General features: G+C 39.5%; 1 protein-coding gene across 2 annotated transcripts in view; it reads right to left on the reverse strand.

Annotated features, from left to right (window-relative positions):
• Nucleotides 1-25,044, reverse strand: part of LOC126416582 (uncharacterized) — a 213,791-nt gene that overhangs the window by 110,215 nt on the left and 78,532 nt on the right. For both annotated transcript variants that reach the window (XM_050084332.1, XM_050084334.1), the window contains exon 4: nt 22,322-22,411. In XM_050084332.1, the coding sequence (XP_049940289.1) occupies nt 22,322-22,411 (90 nt within the window). The remainder of the gene's footprint in view (nt 1-22,321; nt 22,412-25,044) is intronic.

A 25,044-nucleotide genomic window follows, 5' to 3' on the forward strand; every position in this document is an offset into this window, starting at 1 on the left:
ACTGTGCTCTTTCTGTGTTTCTTCTTCTCTCCAAAAGGATCTTTTGTTGCTGTACAAAGGAACATGATTTTCCTCGTAAGAGTTCCACTGATGTTTCCTTCTCTTTTCAGCAAAGGTTTCTTCAATTTACCCATAATGGCATCTATACTGCCTACAGTCATGCATGATTCCAGAGTTTTGCGCTTCTCCTCTAACCATTCCTGCTCTGCAATTTTGCACTTATCATCAATCTCATTCTTAGACATCTGTATTTTTATTTGCCTTCTTAATCTGTAGCCTTTTTATATTTTCTTCTTTCATCAATTGAAATAAGCTTCTCAATAAGGATTCCTATTAGATCTTCTCTTTATAACCTGCAGTTCCTCTTCTTTCATTTCTATTTATCTGATATTGTATTTCTCTCAACTATTTCAGTCAGTCATTGCCTAATGCTGCCTCTGAAACTCCAAACAGTATTTGGTTGTTTCAACATATCCAGTTACCTTTTGTTAATTTCATAACTTTGTGCAATTTTTTCAGCTTTAATCTGAATTTTGTAACTAATAAATTATGGCCAGAGTCCACATCTTCTCCTGAAAATCTTACTCAGTTTGAAAACTGTTTTTGAAATCTCTGTCTTACTATCACATACCCATGAACCCCTTATTTGCCATTTCAGATTCCTGCAAAAGCCCCTTACTTAGCGTTTCAGATTCCCAGCACAGATCAGGCTTGATGTGAATCTACACTGAATGGATGCATCTTAGGTCATCTCCCTTCATTGCGACAAGCAGAGAAGCACAAAAAGGATCTTCAGTCATTGCACCATATATATAAGTTTCACAAGTAGATGATACTATGCTAATAGTAAGACGCTGGAAATTTGTGTAACAGAGGGAACAGTGATTGGATGGCCAAGGTAGTTAAAACGACAGCTCGCGTTACGTGGGAGATCTGGGTTCATGTCCCAGTCTGACAAAAATTTTCACCTGTTATCATTGATTCATTTCAATGCCTAAATGTGGCTAATGACATTGAAAACCTCTGATCAACTATTATAGAACCTATATGAAGCCTTGTGGTGTCACTATGTCTCTTCCAAGTACACAACAACCTTATTTCATAATTCTTAAACCAAGTATTAGCATCAATTAAAATGTACTCTCTGCAAAATTTCGCTATGTTGCTCACCTTTCATTCTTTTCCTCCAATCCACATTCTCTTATTTTTCTTTTCTTCCTCTTAACTAGTACAAAACTTCAGTCCGCCATCACATTTAAATTTACTTCTCCCTTAATTTTTTGTGATCTCAGCCTACATTTTTCAAACTCTTCATAAACTCATGATGATGATGATAATGACAGTTGTTTTGTGGGACCAAACTGCATTTTCACTGCTCCCTTTGATGACTTAATGTTCAAAAAGCTATTGCTGATACAGAGGGAAAAAATACTTTGTTTTCCATTACAGAAGACCATCTGTTGTAGTGATACTGAAGTAGACCAGTGTCTAGGACAATAAGTATGATGTCTGGCTTTCTGATGTGTTGTGGTAGTAGCACATGGACTATGGAGTAAGGGGAGGAGAGAGGGGCAGGAGAGGGTAGCTGGTGACCACTACAGGCAGAATTTGTTGACTGTTCCCCAGGATGAGTTCTTGTTAGGTATTGTGATTTGGCATTCCTTTTAGGATTAGGTGTATTAATTGGGATTGTACATCAATGGAGGGATTCCAATAGACTAGACTGCTTGGCCTATTCCAAATGAATTTGACATGAAGGTCAACATCATGAAGCTGTGCTAGCTGGTCCTGAATGATGTATGCAAGAACGTTATGTGTGTAACATAGGTCAATAGTTCATAAACTGTACATTGATTCACAACTTATTAGGAAGCTCATACTCTCCTGAGTGTTTATGTGGCACACACTACATGCATTTGGTAAAGAGTGTTGTTCAGACACACCACTGCAAGCAAAAGAAAAATCCATTAGCTGGTCAATCCTGGAGCCATCAGTGTAGATAGTTTCTGAGATGGGGTAATCACTGAGAACTGAGCAAAACAGTCAATGGAAGGTCATTAGATTGGTATTCTTCTTTGACCTGTGGGGCAAATCTAGACATATCATAGACTGAGTAACTTATTTTGGAGATATAGCAGAAAGAGATCTTCCACATACCTCCAGAGGTAGTTTCTCAGAGGTTTCAGCCATACTCAATCTGTTTTGTCTGTTCAGTTTGTAAATAGCCTGCACTGACAGTATGGAATAGAACTGAATAACATTAGTTCCTGTCACCAGACTTTTAGTGCTGACACTCCAGCCTCTGCTAGAAAACTGTTGATGAAGCTTGTGCAAAAAGCTCCAGTCATCGATCCATGGTGTGGTGGACAGGGTCAAGCAGCATAATACCAAAACAGCTGTGGTCCATATGTTATGCACCCCGAGTCTACGTATGACAGAATTAGCAACATTTAAAATCATAAGAGAAATATGTATCTGTCCCCATCCCCCCTCCCCAAGTTGGTGCTGCTGGGGAACTACTATGCGCTGAATTTCATCACGCAGGTTTATTTTCAGTTGGCATAGCATTGCAGTTTGCTACCAAAGAGAAGACACAGTAGTAGCTTTGTCAGACAGTTCTAGTTAGTTCAGTGTGAGGAAGAGCTATTCTCAGCCAACAGAAATGCATAAACTGGATTTTTTATGCAGAGAATTTGAAACCATGTTTCTGGATCCAGTCTTGTTTGTGCCTTCCAAATGGCTCTCTGGAGGTAGCGTTCAGCAATGTACATTGATGTGGCACTATAGTGTATGCAGAAGTCATCTATAAATTGAGCTGGAGAGATAATGGTGGCCATTGTGGGTGTTGGGCGTTTGATCATGATGGAGTGCAACACTCAAGACTGATCTCTAGGGACCTGTGTTCTCCTATGTGTGATGTTTGCCGAGGCTTGCTCTAATATGTACATGGAACAATCATATAAATAAGAAGTTCTTGATAAAGGTTGGCAGGTGACTCTGAAATGCTATCTATGGAGTGTGGTAAGGATGTAGTGGCACCAGGTGGTTTCACATTCTTTGTGCAAGTACAGGAACACTGTGATTAATGTACAAAATCATCTCTAACTGTGTAGTTCAAATGCATTTGATAGGATCAGAATTAAAAGAAGCCGCAGTAGTACAGGGCTAGGAGCCCACATGAGTTGAGGCTAGTTTATCTTTCCTTCCAATAGCTTGCACAGTCTATTTGTCAGACTGATTGGCCTATAACTGTGTAAAAGGTGTGGATCTTCCACAGTTTCAGGATGGGGATGGTGGCAATTTCTTGTCATTGGGATTTGATTTTCTCCTTTTGCCATACATGGTTAAAATTTGTGAGAATATGAGTTTTCCTCTTTTTGTTAAGGTGTTTTATAATCTGATTGCGGATCCTATCTGTCCCTGGTGATATACGTCTGTGCTGAGCTAGTGCACTGAGCAGCTCTCATCTACTGAATGGGTCACTGTACTGCTCTATGTGTTGTGAGCAAAATGAAATGTTGATAGATTCCAATGTGACCCTATGATGTAAGAATGTAGGAAGATAATTGCTGAATGCAGACGTTCTGACAAAATTCAGGGTGAGGTGTTTGGCAATGTCTAGACAAATTGGTGATAATTTTGCTGTTGGTGGAGATTCACACTGTGACTGTGGGAAGCTGGTGGCCTCTGATCTGATGTAGCTTGCCATATACATGATGAAATATGAACACTCACTGATGATACATACTGTTCCCAACAGCTCTTCCTTTTCTTTTTTACTAGGTAATGTGACATTGCAGACATTCTTTTAAAATTGTCTTAGTTGTGGAGGAATGACATTCTTATTGCTGAAATGCTAATCTGTGTTCCCTGACAGTGACTACAATGTCTTCTGACCACCTAGCCACAAAGTACAAGTTTCTAGTAAGGGGAACCCAAAAAGGAAGTATTTGTCTTTTCTGCAATACGTAAAATATATTTAATGACATGCTGTATTGACTGTCTGTTCTAGTTAAAAGGTCAGCAATAAGTTTTACTTTGAAGCTAAAGACTGGCCAGTTTGACTTTCAGAATATCCAGCACGGTGAGCATTTTAGTTGTTGGAAGTTGAGAAGGGTAGGGAAATCACTAGGAAACAATCACTATTGCATAGGTCTCCATAGGTATTCTAGGTATTCTAGCACAGTAAACTGGGCAGAAAGCTGTTGATTTGTTAACTGGAGTATGTGCTATGTGTGGTGCTGCAATGGGCTGATTTTGTGGTGTTGTGGAGGTAGAGCTTGTGCACTGAAGTATCCTAATAGTAGCATTGGTGATGGTAGCTGGTCTACTAGGTCAATAACATTTTGGAGGGAGAGCTCCTTGCTAGTGGCAGATAAATTTTGCACACTGTTACCTTGACAGGTAACTGGTAGCTGTGCCGCAACTGCTTCTAGTTTAGTACTTAAGGGCAATTCTTCACTGAACACATACTAATGAACAGGTGTGACTCATGGTTTCTATATTGGAGAAGGCAGAACATTTATCGATCAGAACTAACCTAGACCTTGGGCTATGCTATGTATCAGTCTGTCACCACAGCCAAAATTTTGGGAGGGGGTGAGGGGACAATATCACACTCTAGCCAAACATGTCTTCTCTGGAAAGAGACAGGGATTTGATAGTGAATTTCCAGCAACCCGGTTCATTCCCTTTTGATGTAACCAGTGGAACGTGAATATTGTGTGCAGGTTGGTCAATCAGTGTGCAAAATATGTGAAACACCTTCTGAAATTTAAATTCTGTAATACATTATTGAGAAACTTATTTTAATATATCTTTCAGAGCAGCTGCACCTTAGAGCCTATAATTACAAGCTCTACCTGCTAATGAACATACTCCTCTAGATGCTCTGTCTGTATTTGCACAGTTCTCATGGTATGCATTGCAGTTTCTGATGATAGGGTGACAATCATCTGGGAAAAACAGTTTCCTGTAGTGCAGTGACTACAATCAGATTGGCTGCAGACATTTAGATAAGTGGTAAGACTAAACTAGATGGTAGAAATAGCCATCGTAGTTTCACTGTAGCAGTATTATAATTACAATATAATTATTATTTCAAAAGTAAATGCCTTAATTGTTAATACATTTACACCTCCACCCATCCCATGAGACAAGATGATCATTTACTTGATGCAAAAATGTTGTTTGCCTGCAGAACCATCATTGTATCCAGGCATACACCTTTTCATCCAAAACAAATTAAAGGTCATGAATGTCTGTCTTCGGGGCTCCAAAAATACAGAAATCACATGGGGAGGGTTCAGGACTGTCTGGAGGATGTGTAAGGGCTTCCCCGCAAAACTTCTGCAGTGTAGGCAGTGTAGTCAAGCAAATCTTGGCAACATGTGAACCTAAAGAAAGACATTCATGGCTGCCAATTTGCCTTGGATGAAGAGTTGCATGCCTGGGTACAATCATGGTTCCATAGATAACTGCAAACATTTTTCCATGTGGTACTGACCATCTTGTCTCACAGTAGGATAAATGTATTAACACTTATGTTGATCGCTTTTGAAATAATATATGGTTTACTTACTTTTTCTCCACCTGTCTCATTTTCATCTGACTGCCCCTTACTGTTGTTCTTGCACCATCTTGGTGGGTGATGCACTGTCAAAATTCATATTCATATTCACATTTAGGACGAGTTGTAGCTGAAGGAGTTGTAGTTGCCAAGTCAGTTTTTGTTTTACATTTTTTCTTCCTCACACCACATGGGTTTTGGTTCTTGGGAGGGGCATTCTACTTTTGCCCATGAGATGGATAAAGATTGCAGAAGCTTGTGTATTGATGCCTGTGGCCCTTTAACCACAGATTGATATCTCATTTAGAGTTGTGTTTAATTGGATTCATTGGAGCAGACATCAATATCCATAATTCATTACTTGAAAAGTAATCTTGTAGGTCATCAGTCAAATACAGATGATGTGTAGTCAGATGGTTTGAGGCTGGTCTTCTGGGTTTGGCAGTTCCTTTTTCTAGGTGTTACTTTGTGACAATTTTTGGGTAGTCGGAGGCTTAATTTCATTTTAAGATTGATTGTGAATTTGGCTGTTAATTTGCTGAGGGGAAATGCTTGCCTGAACAGCAGTGGTTCTTTCATAGTCAATCTCTTGGTTGTGCCTTCACTGTTGTATTGTTGAAGGGGGCGGCTCCACAATTACATTGATAAGTGTAGGTGTTGGAGATAATAGCTGTGGTATCTCTTTTTGTGCCCACATCAGTTTCAGGAGTGGGTCATTTGGTTGCTGAGCTGAATGATTTCATTATTATATTATCCAGAGTTGTGTTACATATCTTTTTTGTCCCACTGTATGGCATATGCTGAGTGATCTTAATTCTCTGGAATTTTTTCTTTTCAGAAAAGACTGGGCATTCCTGGCACATGAAAACTGTGTGCCTGACTGAGACCTGAACTCAAGATCTTTGTCTTTCAGAGGCAAGTGTTCTACAACTGTGCTACCTAAACACAACTCACAACCAGTCCTCACAGCTTTACTTCCACCAGTACCCCATATGAAACTTTTATGGTAATTAAATGAAATGTGAAGCTCCATGGTTATAGCATATTCCCCATGCACTTTTTAACCCTAGAGCTTTGTTGCTCTATTTGTCTCAACTAGGAGTATTCCTTTTCATAGTTACTTGATTGATTTCATTGACCCTGTGATTCCATCCAAGGCTTTGTGTATGTAGAATGGGGACTTTTATCCGTGGTACTCACATTCCTTCTAATGACAATGAACACATTGGTTAGCACATTATTTGATATGTTACTGGTTACTGTTATTGAGGCAGTTATGTCTGTGAGTCTTCTCAGATCAACTGGCCAACCAGATCTCTTCATCGTCTATGGAGCATGGAGGCATATACACTTGTACTATTGGGGCGGGTTAAGGTTTTGTGTCTGAGTGAAAAGAGCTTTATGGAACAACCTGACCAACGAAGGGATAGTTTGATATGATACATTTTGAGATATCAAGGCATAATTACTTTGGTAATTGAGGGAAGGTCCACCTCCATAGCTGAGTGGTGAGTGTGGCTAACTGCCATGAGGAGGACCTGGGTACAATCCCCTGTACTGTTAGGGATATTTCCTTAATAGGAGTATTGAAACAGGGTGCACTCAGCCTAGTGATGCCAGTTGAGAAGGTACCTGACCATGTACACAAAAATGCCAGTGGGTAGGAGAGCAGTGCACTGATCCCAGCCCCCACCATACGTCCATCCAATAATGCCATTGGCAGGCAATGACATGGCAGTAGGCTGGTTCCAATTGGCCAGTCACGGCCTGTGGACAGAGTTTTAAAGTTTAACTCTGGGAAGTGTAGGAAGTTAAAATTTTTGACGGAGGCCAAGTCTCGAACACAATGAGTATGTGCAAGTGGTTGTACGTTGCAGTGTAGTTATGCAAGGATTTCCACAGGGTGGACCAGTATGGAGAGCTACAATCGATCAGCCTTCAGACTGAAGATCACTGTTGTTGCTGTGGTCTTCAGTCCTGAGACTGGTTTGATGCAGCTCTCCATGCTACTCTATCCTGTGCAAGCTTCTTCATCTCCCAGTACCTACCGCAACCTACATCCTTCTGAATCTGCTTAGTGTATTCATCTCTTGGTCTCCCTCTATGATTTTTAGCCTCCATGCTGCCCTCCAATACTAAATTGGTGATCCCTTGATGCCTCAGAACATGTCCTTCCAACTGATCCCTTCTTCTACAGGGTGGCACACGAAATGTGTTACCAATTGTTTCTTTCACAATTTATGATGCACATTAGATATCCCGCTGGGATCTCTACAGCAGTACCAGCAGAGCTTGGAAAAACAAATGAGTTATGAAATGACGTGTAATTCACGATACTGCCACTAGGAGACTAGTAAGCAGCAATGACTGAAATGGAAAACTGACGACACAGCAACGATCGGCAATTGCGTTACTTTTTCACGAAATGAAAAGCGTTGTTGTGAGTCAAAGGCATTTTCGACAACAGTTTAACACATGATGGGTGCCTTGCAAGAAGACCATCCACAGGTTGTACGATAAATTTGTACAGGAAGGAACAGTATTGGAAGCAAAGCGACCTCGGCCTAAGCCTGTTTGTTCGCCGGAGAATATTGAAGCGGTACGAGTTGCTGTACAGAGAAGTCCCAGGAAATCGTGTAAAAAGGCAGCAGTGCAACTGGGAATATCCAGACGCTCCATTCAACGCATTCTTAAAAGCGACCTCCATATATACCCATACAAGATGACCTGTGCACAGAAGCTCACTGAAGAACCCAAGCAGCAGAGAGTACTGTTTGCTCAGTGGGCGGAGGATAGGGAAGAAACTCTCAACAACGTTTGGTTTTCAGACGAGGCGCATTTTCATTTAGACAGTGTGGTTAACAAATAAAATGTATGCTTTTGGGCCACCGAAAACCCAGAATTGCTTCATGAATGACAACATTATGCTCCCAGGATTACAGTGTGGGCAGCAATTTCCAGTCACAGACTTATTGGACTCTTTTTCTTTGAAGAAACTGTGAACAGTGAGCGTTATTTGAGCATGCTTCACAATAGCTTCATTCCACAGCTTCTTGCTACTGCCTTGCCCTTCAACATGTAGTGGTTCATGCAAGATGGAGCAAGGCCACAAACTGCAAACATTGTGTTGGAGTTTTTACACGAGCATTTCAACATGTGGATCATTTCACTCAGGTTTCCAGGTTGCTTCAATGACGGACAAAATTGGCCCCCCAATAGTCCAGACTTCAATCCATGTGACTTTTTTCTTTGGGGGTACCTAAAGGAAAAAATTTTCCCGAAATGTCCACGTGATTTAATGGAGCTCAGAAGACTTATTCTTCAAGCTTGCAGTGAAATTATGGAAGACATGTGCCATAGAGGGTAATCACTAACTTCAGTGTTCATTTGAAGGAAGTTAGGAAACAAAATGGACATATTGAGCATGTGCTGAGTTAGAACAAATCTCCATGGATGGCTCTTCATTGTAGTATATGTTCCTTTCAGATTGTATTGACAGTAAAGTTCACATTCAGAAACTAAATGGTAACACATATCGTGCACCACCCTGTAGTCAAGTTGTGCCACAAACTCCTCTTCTAAGAACATAATTAATTCATTTAAGTTTTATTCACTTGATGTACATTCCGTTAATAGGTTACTGTGGTCCCACACAATTTTAAAAAAAATTAATTAAAAAATAAATTTAAGAAGTTTAAATTATGTGTTCAACTGTACTCTCAAATTATCTATCAATACCAGAAAGTCCTGATTATTTAAAGAATCAAACTACCATGCATATAACAGTTTCGAACTTCTGGTTACTTTACAAATGAGTTAATTTATGTGATAAATACTTGATGTTATGCATGTAAGTGAGAAATAGTTTTAAAAAGTTTGGGATTACGTATGTTTAAAATTTTTTGGAAGTTGCTAAATGCTCTTATTCTCAAACACTGGATAAGTATGGTCTGAGTAATTTGTGCTGTGTTAAGGAGAAGCTAGTTTTTCAATGTTTATGAGTCATACCTCCTTAGCTATGTTTCACACACTGATATAATTATACAGGTACACTCAGTGGTATATGTGTAATTATAAGCTACTTTCCATTGACCTAGAGTCTTGAAATTTGGCAAAAACCAAGGTTTCACAGGATAAGTAAATGAAAAAAATCTGAAAATTGTTAATTTGTAATTATAACACATTAAAAAATATTATGTCATTTGTTATCCATCTTTCCCTCTCTTAAAACCAGGTTTTCTCAGAAATGGTTATAGTTATTGAGCTAGAGATTATGTCAAATACTAACGTTCATGGTCCCTTTGTCCTGTAAGAAATTTAATCTTCTAAGACAGTGCAGTCAGAAGTACCTATTTTTCTCAAAAATTGGTAGAGATATCAAGTTGAGATTTATGTTTTTTTTTACTATAATGTGTTCAGAAATTCTTCTGAAGTATAGGAGTTGTCAAGCAAATATTATTTCTGTCCGTGGTGACTGTAATTTTATTATCCCTTAAAATCCTTATATCACCAGGTAGATTGTCAAAGATTTTTATGGATGAGTGCCTCACTCCTTTCTGTGTCACACAAGGGTGAGTGCTGGGTTGTGAAAATCATTTCTCCTTCTAGTATTCTACTTCTTTCTTTGTTACACTCAGTTGAAGAGTATGTTTAAACTTGTTAGCTTGATCTGACAGCATGTTTTTCTTATCTCCTTTCCAAAATATCTTAATGAATTTGCTGTATTTTTCTTGTGTTCTTGTGTCCACTATTTTTCAGTGCCCCCCCCCCCTCCCTCCCTCTTGTGTGATTTGCAACTAGGATTCCAAACTGTTAGTGTATTCCCTGATGTTATCTTCTGTGGCATTCACTTCTCATAAGTCCTGCTTAACTTCTTCTAACCAAGTGATTTTTACCTTTTTTGAATTTATTATATTAAGCAGTTTCCTTGTTAAGCTAGTGTAGCCCATTCTGCAGATGTGACCATAGAACTTCAATCATCTTCTACATATTGCATCAGAGAACTTGTCTGTTGCTTTGTATAGATGTGTAGTATTTCTTTTAATCCATATGCCATTTGTATTAGTGGGACCTAAATTTTCTTAGAATTCTCACTCTTCATTTGCAATTTCATTAATTTTAATGCCCTCCTAGAGATGTAGTTTCTGAGGCATGTAGTGCTTCAGGCAAGACAATTGTCTTGTAATACTAAAGTTTCACATTAAGGGATATTACTGGGTTATTGTAGTGATTCCATGTTATTCTGTATGTGTTCTAGAGTTTGATGGCTCTGTCTAAATTGCCTTTACTGTTTAGTTCAGGTGGTACTTTGATTTCTTTGAGATTTTGAAAAGAAGGCACATATGAAATTGTCCCATATTTCACTTGTAGTGTGAAGCTTCTGATACTTTTATGTAAATTTTCCATAAAATTAGTCTTCTAATTTGATATTTGGAGGCCTTTGTTTGATGCTAGCTCATGTAACTTCTATATGGCATACCTGGTTTCCTCACTAGCCTTAGTGAAGATAGCTAGATCATAAGAAAAAGTTAGGCACTTCATTTTAATTCTCCATCCTGAAATCTTGATGGTTATACCTACAATTTCTTTCTCCCATTCTGTTATGACTCTGTCTAATACAATATTAAATAGATGTGGGGAGAGACCACTTCTTTGTTGAACTCCAGTTCGTACTTCTGGAAGATCAGATATTTCATCACGAAATTTCACTTCAGATGGGGTTTTTTTTTTTTCTGTGAGAGTATGTCAGATCAATTATCTAGTCTTCCTGTATACCAAGATCTCTTCTAAAATGTCCAGAATGTGCTGTCTGTCAACTGAGTCATACCCCTTCTTAAAGTCTGCCAAGACGAGATATATGTTGGCACTTCAACATATGCTTAGTTTGTTGTTGTTGTTGATGTTGTTGTTGTGGTGGTGGTGGTGGTGATCTTCAGTCTGGAGACTGGTTTAAAGCAGCTCTCCATTCTACTCTATCCTGTACAAGCCTCTTCATCTCCAACTAATTTCTGCAACCTACATTCTGTTGAACCTGCTTACTGTATTCACCTCTTGATCTCCCTCTACAATTTTTACCCCCAACACTTCCCTCCAATACTAAATTGGTGATCCCCTGATGGCTGAGAATGACAGCCAATCCCTTTATTTTAGTCAAATTATGCCACAAAGTTACTTTATTCCCAATCCCATTCAGTACCTCCTCTTTGGTTACAAATCTACCCTTCTAATCTTAAGCATTCTTCTGTAGCTCCACATTTCAAAAACTTCTATTCTCCTCCTGTCTAATCTATTTACTGTCCATGTTTCCCTTCCATATGCAGCTACAATTCAGAAAAATATCTTCAGAAAACACTTCCTTCTATATTCAGTATTAACAAATTTATCTCTTCTTCAGGAATGCATTGCTTGTCATTGCCAGTCTAGATTTTATATTCCCTCTGTTTCAGCCATCGTTGCTTATTTTGCTGCTCAGATAACAAAACTCATCTACTACTTTATGTGTCATGTTTCCTAATCTTATTCCCTCAGCATCACCTGATTTAATTCAACTACATGTTATTATCCTTGTTTTGCTTTTGTCAATGTTCGTCTTATATCATCTTTCCAAGATGCTGAAATTCTGTTCAGCTGTTCCTCCAAGTCCTTTGCTGCCTCTAACTGAATAACACTGTCATTAGCAAACCTCAAAGTTTGTATTTCTTCTCCATGAACTTTAATTCTTACTCCAGATTTTTCTTTGGTCCCATTTACTGCTTGATCCATGTTCATATTGAATAATATCAGGGATAAGCTACAACACTGTCTCACTCCCTTTTAACCACTGCTTCCCCATCATGCCCCTAAACTCTTATAAAAGTCATCTGATTGATGTACAAGTTGTAAATAGCCATCTGCTCCCTGTATTTTATGCCCACTATCTTCAAAATTTCAGAGAAAGTATGTGAGTCAAAACTGCTGAAAGCTTTCTTGAAGTCTATAAATGCTGTAAACATAGATTAGCTTTTCCTTAACCTGTCTTCAAAGATAAGTTAATAGGGTCAGTATTGCCTTCTGTGTTCCTACATTTCTGCCCTAGTCACCCTTTTCAAGCAATAGATGTATAATAGCTTTCTTCCAGTCCTTTGGTATTGTTTCAGTTTTCCATATTCCTATTAAGAGAGCATGCACTCTTTTTATGACATCATCTTCTCCTACTTTTTAACATTTAAGCAGTTACACCATCCTCTCCTTTTGCTCTGTCATTTTTGAGTGACTGAATTATCTCTTTTGTTCCATGAATTAATGGATGATGAGAGTCTGGGTTTGGTAGAGCACTTTCAAAATGTGATCTTTCCAGTTGAGGATCACCTTTCAGTAAATTTTGAAAATAATCAGCAAGTAGTATGCAGTTCCCTGTCTCAAGTTTCCCATTACTTTAATGAAAGCAATGTTGGTGTTTTATACCCCAATAAATCTTCATGCAATGTAATGTAGAAATTTTGAATGTTGTTCTATGAGCCTGCTTTGTCATAGCCACATTTTTCATGTCAAATTGTTTGAGAGGTTGATTTTTTGTACCTTCCAAAAAGACTCCCACCTTTCGGCTGTTTGATGTCCACTCCAGTGATTTCGTGCCTTGCATTGCTGATTAATGGCTTCATTACGGCTGTGTTCTACCATTTGTGTTCATGTTTCCTGGGTGGTTGTCACAGTTTCATGGCTGACATTTGTAATGTGTTGCAAATGTCAGGCCACTCCTTGGGATTGTGTTTTTGAATGTTGTGAGTGAAAACCTTGGCATTCTTATTTAGGCAATCTGTATAAACTTTTGGAAATCAGTTCCCCTTAGATCTGGATCTGTTTGGTTGGAATCTAATTTTGATTTGTGGTAAGTAGTGGTCTAAATCAATGTTTCCTTTCTGTACTTGACATTTTGAATCTTATGTATATTCTTTGCGGAAGTTATGATCAATCTGGAATTCCAGTAATAATGGGTTAGGTGATCTCCAGGTTTTCATTTTGTGTAGAGGTCATGGGAGCATGCATATTGTTAATGATGTGGGATCTTTATGGTGGCTCTCCTATGAATAGTATTTTCTGGAGTTGAGAATATGTAGGCAGTTTGGTTATTTAACAGTGAATTTGCAGTGGACATTTAGGGCAAAATCTCATGTATATTCTTTGCGGAAGTTGCCTTATGTTCAACCTGGAATTCTAGTAATAATGGGTTAGGTGATCTCCAGGTTTTCATTTTGCGAACAGGTCATGGGAGCATGCATATTGTTAACGATGTGGGATCTTTATGGTGGCTCTCCTATGAATAGTATTTTCTGGAGTTGAGAATACGCAGGCAGTTTGGTTATTTAACAGTAAATCTTGCAGTGGACATTTAGGGCTTGGAAGCCACATGCAGCTATTAGTGAGAGGAACACTTCAAAGCACTTACCAGGGACAGAATGCTCATCATAAGAATGTCTTGCACTGGTGTACAGACAATTCTCTCGACTGAAGAGGCAAAAAACTGCCTACCTGGCTCTCTCTCTTAAGCATTTCCAGCCACGGCAGGGACAGGGACACAGGAGAGAAGTGGGTCACCAGGCCAAGGCATTTAAATAGTGTTGTAAATGCCCACTATGTGAAGCGATTGCATCAATAAAAATCCATGAGTTTCTATGTTCATCTTGGAGCGGATGCCTCAGGCCTTCAGAAGAATTTTAGGACAGAACACAACATTTATGGTGATTCTGAAATGGCCTATGTTTGGACGCAAAAGCACTTCTCTTAGTCTGGCCAAGGCCCCTGGTCAGACATCCTGTAACATTCAATCCATCCAGATAATGACCACTATTGTAAATGAGTTGTTCACTTTACGCCTAAACTAAAATTCAAAACATGCTGCTTAAAGCAGCCATGGGAGAAAACAAATCAGGAGCATAATGTCTTCTTCTACCTCCATGGGTATTTACAAGTCAGGGGCTGGATGCTTCTCCAGCAGGGATAGGAATATTATTCACTTTGGTTAGGACTGTCCAGAGGGTAGAGCAGACAAGGTGGTGGGAAGAGATGGCACTCACAGATTCTTGTGATTGGCACGAAACCCTTGTGGGGGTGGTTGCCTGCGTGTTCTTCTTGAGTTTTGTAAGGTTTAATGGAAAGGGAGGAGTGTGGAAACAGGGATTCTGATTCAGACTCTGGTCTGGAGAGGAGATTCTGGTCTTGATTCTTGTTATGAGTAGGTGGCGCTTGGGGCACTCGTCCTGAGCATGACTTCGCCCTGGCACTGGTCTTAACACGAGAGCCTGTGGTGAAATCTTAGCCATACCAACAGTATAGACCTCAGTCATTTCGGACAACTCACTGTGCCAAGGACAATCTTATTCATATCAGGTTCGCTGCCTTGGCGTTTGATCTCCTACTGTGCACTGCTGTTGTTATGTCAATCGAATTGGTCTGTTGTATGACTGTACAATGGGTGTGTCACATGCTAGAACCTGCCGAGATTTCAGGGCACCATCACAGGGTTATTGTGATTCGTCTAATAGGTAGCCTGCCCATGACTTTGCATATTTCATGCACATGATAACGAATTACCAGCCCCACACATTTCTACTTTGCAGATGCTTACACCATGACCATCACCAGAGGCAGCGTTACACATCGAGTAAGTGGTATAGTATTGCTGCTCCATCTTCTTAGGACAAACAGAATCACAGTCTCGCCACTTGTGTTCAGCTGCATCAATATAGTATAACTTCTGTGTACAATAAATCCATCAAAGTCTACTCAGTGTTAGACACTTTCAGATTGCTTTATACATGTTTTGAACAGGGTTGATAACAGATAAAACTTAGTCTTTGCCAACCAAACACCATCCAGTGGACAGCTAATTATATATTGCTTCTATCTCTTCACGATTTATTTGCCATCTTGCTTAACTTGTGTTGTTTGTCCTATTTTATAATCAATAAACTTTTGCCATCTTTTATGTAGAAGATCAACCCCATGTTAATACAATTAATCTCCCTTCAATAACTGATTACAATAATGACATGGCCACCATTTCATTAAATTACTTCAGCATTCAAGCTCTATTTAAGATTCTGATAAAAGTGATAACCTCCATGCAGTCTAGCAACAACAACCACTGTCAGAGGGCAGAATCAGTTTATCAGATGCATAGACAGGTAGCATGGAATGCTTACAAATTAAAGTGATTGATGTCAGTGCATAAAGTTACGGCTATCTTAGCCTTTCAAATCAAACTGCAAGACCAATATAATCTTGCAATCTGGCAACCCTGTCAGGATCTTGAATTGATAGCACCTTCTGTGACCATCAGATGCAATTTCCACTACAAGTTTTCTGTTTTCTCATGCTGAAATTCATTTGGTGCACTGAGGTAAATTAGTTTTGTGTAACCATAAGAATTGCTTGTAATAAGTGCAGCGATGATTTGTAAATTCTAGCATGTTGTTTGTTTGTATTTTCATTCATTTGTTGTTGTGATTTCTGTGCCACTTGTTGATGGCAAAAAATGGTTCAAATGGCTCTGAGCACTATGGGACATCTGAGGTCATCAGTCCCCTAGAACTTAGAACTACTTAAACCTAACTAACCTAAGGACATCACACACATCCATGCCCGAGGCAGGATTCGAACCTGCGACCGTAGCGATCACGCGGTTCCAGACTGAAGTGCCTAGATCCGCACGGCCACCACAGCTGGCTGTTGATTGCATTAATGTGCGAGACAGTAGATAATTTGAGGATCATGCACATTATCATAAATTAGATTGGTTTGTATTTGATATGCTTTGTCAGAGATTTAGAATTAGTGGATCACTAGAACAAATTTCAGGGTAGAATTGTGTGGCCTTGTGATGAAGAGCAACAGATACCTCTCAGGACACGAACCTGAATGCATGCTTACTAGAAACGAGACATGTTTGCTCCAATGTAGTGAGAATATTCGAATCTCACCACAAATAGATCAATGTCATACCAGTAGCATTGATCAAGAGAAAGACGTGGAGAATTCTCAATCAAATGTAGTAGCTGACCTTGTGGATATGTTAAATGCAAATTTTCTGATTATGACGGGGTAATTTAGTCAGACAATGAGAGCGAAGGTGAAACCACAGCAGAGTGCCATGTAGACCCTGCAGGCACAGAAAGACATTCCATTAAAGAGAGTGGCAGATCAGACTCATGAGCAAAGCATCACAGAGCAATGGAATTGCATTCATTTTGTCCTGGAGGTATCAGCTGAGGATCTCATTTTGAGGCCCTCATGTGATTTATGCATGACATGAAGATATAGGAAGCAGAGAAGAAGATGCAAGACACAGAGAGGAAGAGGCAGGAGAGAGAGAAGATAGTCGTGAAGGAGATGAAGGAATTAATTGCTAAGGAGATAAAGAGGTATGGATGGTAGTTGAACAGCGCATTGAAAGTATAGAACTGGTTAAGAAGGAAGTCACAGGTGTTAAAGAAGTGCTAAAAATCATCAAGAAAACATCAACAAAGACACAATAGTTCACAAACAAGTAAAAACATGATGCCAGGGCGGCGAGATTAGTGGCCCAAGGCGCATGCAGGGACACTCTGTTAGCTAAAGAACAAGTTAAACAGGCCAAAAACGAAATGTGCAAAACCAAAACGGTTCTTTCGAGAGTCCAAAAACGAGCAAGAAGGATCGTCCAGGAAATGCAAGGAAAAATTACCCAGATCACGTCACAACAAAACAAGCTAGCAAAATATGTCCAGCAAGCACATCAGCAGGTTGCATAATTAGAATTATGGTCTGGTATGGTAGTGCTTCCTTGTGATCATGGTAGGAGAAAAGAGCTGTATTACAACATTCCAGTATGCGATATGAGGCTATATCACTTGCGCAAAGGCGAATGCTGCAGAAGAATACACTGGCCATCATGGGGCGCATGACAAAGTGCTGTCAGGGATGCAAAGAATGGCAGAAACCAAACCAGAACACAAAAACATACATCTTTTGTGGATGAAACATTACTCTGTGAATCTGAACACACAAGAGGAGGCCTTAACAGTGCTCAAGGATCATTTGGACATCAATTTATCGAGACACATGCGGCGGAAACAAGGGAAAATTTGTTCACACATAATGTCAAACCACTCGACCACAATATTTCTTATCCATTTCAAATTTCCAAGCGTACAAAGAAAATAACAATACATTACATCTAAACAGATGAATAGTTTAGTATGTTAAAGCACTACCAGAATCATGGCCTCTGAAAAACACATTGGATGTTGATGTTTGGAGGGGTCAACCACAAAACATATGCACAGAGTCACAGAGCCTCAAGAAAGAATGAAGCAGGAGATTATGATGGGCAAAGACCTAGAAGTGTCAGGACTCCATAGTGTGGTGACATTCTTTAAGTCGCTAGTTAAGAAGAACCGGTTTTTGGACGAGCTGTACAGTCCCAAGGAAATTATCAGGCACTGTTACATCAAATTAGCTTTGCACTCCCAACAACTCCTTATCAGATGGTGCTATGATTCCATTGAATCATTCAAGAGTATGCTATGTGGGTTAGACTACATCAACAAAATACAAAACACAAGAGACAGGAACAGAAACAATAACCACAATTGGCAAGGTTCATCAGAAAGGAATAATGACAGGTGAAATGGGGGAAATTACCCATCACAGGGAAAGGGCAACTCCAACCATGGATGGAATAACCAGCCACTGTGTGAGAACAGTGGCAGAAGACACAATTCCAATAATTGTTACCACGAATGGCAAAACAGAACTGAAAACAACAACATCCAAACTAGTTCCATCGGGATACTGGAGAACCACAGCAGCAGCGAAACAAATGGGAGGAGAACAACAGGCAATGTCAGCAAAATAACCAACAAGATCATAATATCGAGATAAGGCCACCCAACCCTTCACAGGGGAAATGTAGCAGAAGTCTAAATAGGAACTGACACTCAGCTGCTGCAGACACAACTCTAAACAAGGCCACAGGAACTATCAGAATTAGCAATATCAACATGTTAGAATATGAAGAGACAAGAGAGGTTTTGCATGAGGAAGAGGAAGATATCCTGACATGACTGAATCTACATCCTATTATTCATGTCACCAAAGGCAACATCAGTCTAACAGGGACTGAGAACACTGGAAGCCATATTACAGCAATATTGGAATCTGCACACAAGAGATGTACTGCAAATCACCCAAGGCCAGCACTCATGCTGAAGGAAACAAAAATCATTGATGCACTAAGAAGAAAGAATACAGAAGTGCAGATACAAATCAATGTTCAGCTGCCAAGGGCACACCTTGAAAGTGAACTTTCTGGTTGTCCCTTCATTGCCAATTGAAATAATATTCAGCACGGATTTCCTGAACCAATGTCAGCAGTACTGGACGGGGGACGATAAGAGCTCATATTGCAAAAAGACAATGTCAGAATAATTACATTTGCTGATCATGCAATAGGTATGCAAATTCCTGCCAAATGCCTCAACCTAAATTACAACACAAAACTGGAGGAAGGTAGAAATCAATTGTGGCGCCATGAGCGTAGTTGCACCGTGCAAGTAGATGAACAAATTTGACCAGAGGTATGCTATGCTATTAATAAAATGTTAGCAAACTTAGAAAACATTCCAACGAATGACAAGGAGAATTTGGAAGAAATCTTACTTGAAAATGCGGATATACTTCTGCCAAAAACAGGAGCAATCCATAATTTCAAATACACATTCTGAGTGTGTGAGCACACAAAATTCTTCATGCCACCTTACCAGATTCCAATTGCTTACCATCACAAAGTTTTCTTAGACATCAAGAGGATGCTAAATGAGGACAACCTCCATGTACAAACCCCCCCCCCCCCCCCCCCCTCACGGCAGTTGAAAAGTCTGATGGCTCAATCTGCTTGATGCTGGATTGTTGCAAACTTAATATCATCATACAAGCAGACACAAATTGTCACAAGAATCTGGAGGAACTCCTACAAAATTTCCATAGCTTAACAGTATTCTCATCCCTCAACTTATACAGTCCAGTTTCTGGCAAATTACACTCCAACCAGAATACAGGAGATACACTGCATGCCTCGCCTTTGGTACACATTAACGATTCAAACAGCTATCATTCAGCTTAAACATGTCATCAGCTGCCTTCATTAGGGAAGTCACTAGTATCTTAAAGGATTCCATAAAACAAATAATCACCACTTATGTAGATGCTCTCTTGAGTGAGGAATCAGCATGTAGAGGACACAATGTGATCTTCAGGGAAACATTACAAACCTTCAAGGAATGCGGCATAACTGCCAACATCATGAAGTCATACACTGGGACCTCATGAGTAACATTCCTTGGCCATATCATCACCGTGGAAGGAATCTCACCAGACCGAGACAAGATTGGGGCAATAGCAAAATTTGCAACCCTAACAACTAAGAAACAATTCTGTGGCTTTCTTGGTGTTGCAAATTTCTACAAGAGATTCATCCATGTGAAAAAAAACTAGCTACACCGCTATTATGCCAGCTCACCAGGAAGAAGGCGCTGTGGGCTGGGACAGTGTGGTAGAAGATGAATTCCAGACACTCAGAGCTGTGCTGGTTAATGCACCAATTTTGTCTGGCCACAACCTGGTAGAGCAATTTTGCATGGTGACGGGCAACTCAAACTCTGGGCTGAGCATAGTGATCTTCCAGAGATATTAGCAAGAAAGAAACATGGTGCATAAAACCATTGTTTTTGGAAGATGTGTTCTCAGCAAATGTGAGAGAAAATACTCGGTAACTGAGTTGGAAGCATTGGCGGTCGTACTTGGCTTCAAGAAATTTCGTTTTTTCTTGTATCGGAGAAACACAAGAGTCTTCACCAATCACAAAGCCTTGCAGTTCTTACTCACATCAAAGCTTCACAATAAGAGACTCACAAGATAGGCACTCATGCTACAGGAGTACGATTTTGCAGTTATGCATGTACCAGGGGAGGCAACATCACAACATGGTGTTTGAGAATTATGTCACCATGAGCCTAAAGGAAATCAGCAGGGAACAAGACAAAGACGTAGATCTACTTGCTCTAAAGAAGAGGTTATACGATGGAATGGAAACTAAGCTCAGAGCTCAGGCTGAGAAACAGGATTTCTGATTCAGATTCCGGTCTGGAGAGGAGATTCTGGTCTTGACTCTTCTTGAGTGGGTTGCACTTAGTACACTCATACTGAGCATGACTTCACACTGGCACTGGTCTTGAGTGGGAAGCCTGTGGTGAAGTGTTAGCTGTACCGACAGTTTAGACCTCAGTCATCTTGGACAACTTGCTGTACAGAGGGCAGTCTTATTCATATCAGGTCTGCTGCCTTGGTGTTTGATCTCCTCGTGCATATTGCTGTATAAATGAATCAAAGTGGTATGACCAACTAATGGGAGTGTCACATGCTAGTATCTGCCAAGATTTCAGGGCTCCAACAGAGAGTTATTGTGATCTGTCTAACAGATAGCCAGCCCATGACTTTGCATATTTCATGCCTGCAATAATGAATTATAGGCCCCACACATCACTACTTTACAGACGCTTGCACCATGACTGTCACCAGAGACAGTGCTACACATCAACAAAGGGTACAGTATTGCTGCTCCTGCTTTTTAGATCAAACAGAATCACAGTCTCACCACTTGTCCTCAGCTGCACCAATACAGTATAACTTATGTATAGAATAATTCCCATCAAAGTCTATTCTCTGTTAGATAATTTCAGATTGCTTTATCCATGTTTTGAGCCAGGGAAGATAACAGATAAACCTTAGTCTTTGCCAACCAAACGCCACCCAGTGGAGTGCTAATTATATATTGCTTCTATTTGTGTCGCCAACAGTTCATGATTTATTTGTCATCTCTCTTAACCTGTGTTGTTTGTCCTACTTTATGATCTCTCTCTCTCTCTCTCTCTCTCTCTCTCTCTCTCTCTCTCTCTCTAAAAATTGACTGCAATAATGACATGACCACCATTTCATTAAATTATTTCACCATTCAAGCTCTATTTAAGATCTGATAAAAGTGATGACGTCCATGCAAGCAACAACAACCACTGTCAGAGGTCAGAATCAATTTAGCAGATGCATGGCCAGGTAGACAAGTGGAAGACTTACAGGTTAAAGTGACTGCCATCAGGGTGTAAACTTACAGTCACCTGTATCCTTTCAAACCAAACCACAAGACCAGAGTAGTTTTGCAATAGGTTTTGATGACTGAGTTTGTGACTACCAAATTATATTACATAAATGACCATATCTTTTGACTGCATATACTTAGAAGTTTAAACTTTTTATATCTCCAGGTGACTATAGAGCTTCATATCTTACATAAATTACAACTTGATACCTCCACCTGTACCTGAGAAAATCAGGGTCTTAATACACAGACAGACAGACGCAACAAGGTGATCCTATAAGGATTCCATTTTACAAGTTGGTAGGTATGGACTTGTAAAAAATAAATTAGAAGTTATTTAAATAGTCGGCACATTGCTGTATTTTCTACTGAGAAGATGTACTATAACTGTAATAGTGACTCATTCCATATTGTTGCGAGATGTCCACAGAACATGCAAATAACTAACTATATTACCAAGTTGACAAAACCATAATTTTTTAAAAAAATTTTCATATTCACAATGCATAAGTGATACCTACACTACATTAATCATTGCTAATTATTAAGGCATACTTAAATAAATCCTGGGTTGAAAATTTTACCTTTGTTGCACATGTTGTTCTGGTTGGTCATTCTTCTGGAATTCCTCCAGGGCACTCAGAAGACGATCAACTTTAGTCTTTTGCTTTTCTCTGTATAATGATAAGAGAAAATGTTAGACATGATGAGCACACATATTGAACACTACACTAAATACAAACAATTTTATTTCGATAGAAGTAATGTTTACAGTCGTGATTAAGACAGAGGTACCGTATTTACTCGAATCTAAGCTGCACTTTTTTTCCGGTTTTTGTAGTCCAAAAAACCACCTGCGGCTTAGAATCGAGTGCAAAGTAAGCGGAAGTTCTGAAAAATGTTGGTAGGTGCCGCCACAACTAACTTCTGTCGTCGAATATATGTAGCGCTACGCAGGCATGCTTCGCAGGCACAAAGACAAATACTGGCACCAAAACCTCTGCGTCAGTAAATAAATAAAAAAAAGGTGGAAGACGAGCTTTTTTTTCTCCGCCCTGAGTTTCGACCACTGCATTTTCATACATTATCCAATGAAGTAAATACAAATTCCGTATTGTTCCTCTTCGAACGTAGCAGCATTTCAATGTACTACGAAAATCCGACTGGCAAGACTGTTTGGGATATTTGTCAATAAGGCCAACTCTGCTTTCTGAATTTTTTCCCAACTGTGAGAAGAAATGGTTGCTAATAGGAACTTTTATGAATTGTGAATCACATGCAGTATTCTCTTCACCATAAGAATAATACGAATATAAACATTTTGCCATGTATTCTTTCGTGTTTGCTGCTATCTCATTTAAATCCTGTCCGCCTAAAAATTACAAAACTAGAGTGAGACAACAGCAGACGCGGAAGAATATACATACCATGTCATGTTTATATTCGTATTATTCTTATGCCTAATAGTGATACAGTCAAAAATGAAGCACGGCAATTGACTAGATTTTTAAATCTAAGATGACTCTAATTTCTGTGCACAATGTAATGTACTAAAGAGGCGTCTGCAAAGATTTTCAAACGGAAAAAATTTTCGCTAAATTCTCGTTCAGAACATCTTCTATCATACACAGTCTATTATCTGATTCTTGTTGATCATTATCAAAGAAAGCAGCAGTGTAAGTAGCAGCGAATAGCAGTCTCATGCCATTGTTTCGCTAATGAGACGATTCCTCTCTTTGTTTTTTTTTTAATTGTAAGCGGCGGTAGCGTGCACAAAAGCAAGCCATGCCGCGAGTGGCAACAGGCCGTAAACCCTCATTTTCAGAATGCGACAAACAATGCATGACACAGTACAGTAATGCATTTTCACCTATAACAAAGAGAACTGCACTTGTCAGATCAAAGAAAAATAAGCAATCAATTCAAACCAGACGAAGCACATGAAAAAGGAAGGGTACCCTTATAAATACGGACGGAGCGCCTGACGCATAACAACGACTACATGTAAAGCTTAACTGCTAAGCTTACGAGTCGAACCAAACTACTACAGCTGTATCGTCATTCATTCAACCTAAATTGTGTCTCATATTACAATGGACCAAGTTTGTTTCGATTTGGAAGTGCGGCCTAAAACTTTTCTCTCCCCTTGAATTTCGAGTCTCAGATTTCAGATGCGGCTTAGATTCGGGAAAATTTTTTTTCCTCGATTTCGAGTCTCATTTTTCAGGTGCGGCTTAGATTCAAGTGCGGCTTAAATTCGAGTAAATATGGTACTTATTAAAGCAAACAAATATAGCAATATTTTGAGTTATTTTAAGCATATGTTCCTTCTCTGATAGCTGACAAGAAAAGCAAGAAAATAAATATATGGGACATCAACTAGATATTAAAGGAATATCACTCAAAACCTCATGCAAGGGAACACAGTACACTGAAGACCTTTAGTCAGAAGGAAAACAGTGCATTAAAACAGAAACGACTCTCCAGACATGAATATTATTTGCTGTATGAAATTCTATAATTTCTGATAATGATTAATAGAAACCACCTCAGCCTTTCTTTCCCACTCATCAGTCTTCTGACTGGTATGACAGGACCCACCATGAATTCCTCTCCTGTGCCAACCTCTTCATGTCAGAGTAGCCCTTGCAACCCATGTCCTCAATTATTTGCTGGATGTATTCCAATCTCTGTCTTCCTCTACAACTTTTGCCCTCTAAAGTTCCCTCTAGCACTGTAGAAGTCATTGTCTCATGTTTTAACAAATGTCCTACCATCCAGTCCCTTCTCCTTAACAATGTTTTCCACATATTCCTTTGCTCTCCGATTCCGCGCAAAACCTCCTCATTGCTTTCCTTACCAGTCAACCTAATTTTCAACATTCATCTGTAGCACCACATCTCAAATGCTTTGATTCTCCTCTGTTCTGGTTTCCCCACAGTCTATGTTTCACTACAATACAATGCTGTCCTCCAGACATACGTTCTTAGAAATTTCTTCCTCAAATTAAGGCCTATGTTTGATACTAGTAGACTTCTCTTGGCCAGGAGTGCCCTTTTTTCCATTGCTAGTCTGCTTTTGATGTCCTCCTTGCTCCATCCGTCATTGTTTATTTTACTTCCTAGGTAGCAGAATTCCTAAGTTCATCTACTTCATGACCATCAATCCTGATGTTAAGTTCTTGCTGTTCTCATATCTGCTGCATCTCATTATTTTTTTTCTTTGATTTACTCTCAGTCCACATTCTGTACTCACTGGATTGTTCATTCCATTCAGCAGAATATGTAATTCTTCTTGACTTTCAGTC

This window comes from Schistocerca serialis, chromosome 8, assembly GCF_023864345.2.
Source record: "Schistocerca serialis cubense isolate TAMUIC-IGC-003099 chromosome 8, iqSchSeri2.2, whole genome shotgun sequence".
NCBI classification, from domain to species: Eukaryota; Metazoa; Arthropoda; class Insecta; order Orthoptera; family Acrididae; genus Schistocerca; species Schistocerca serialis.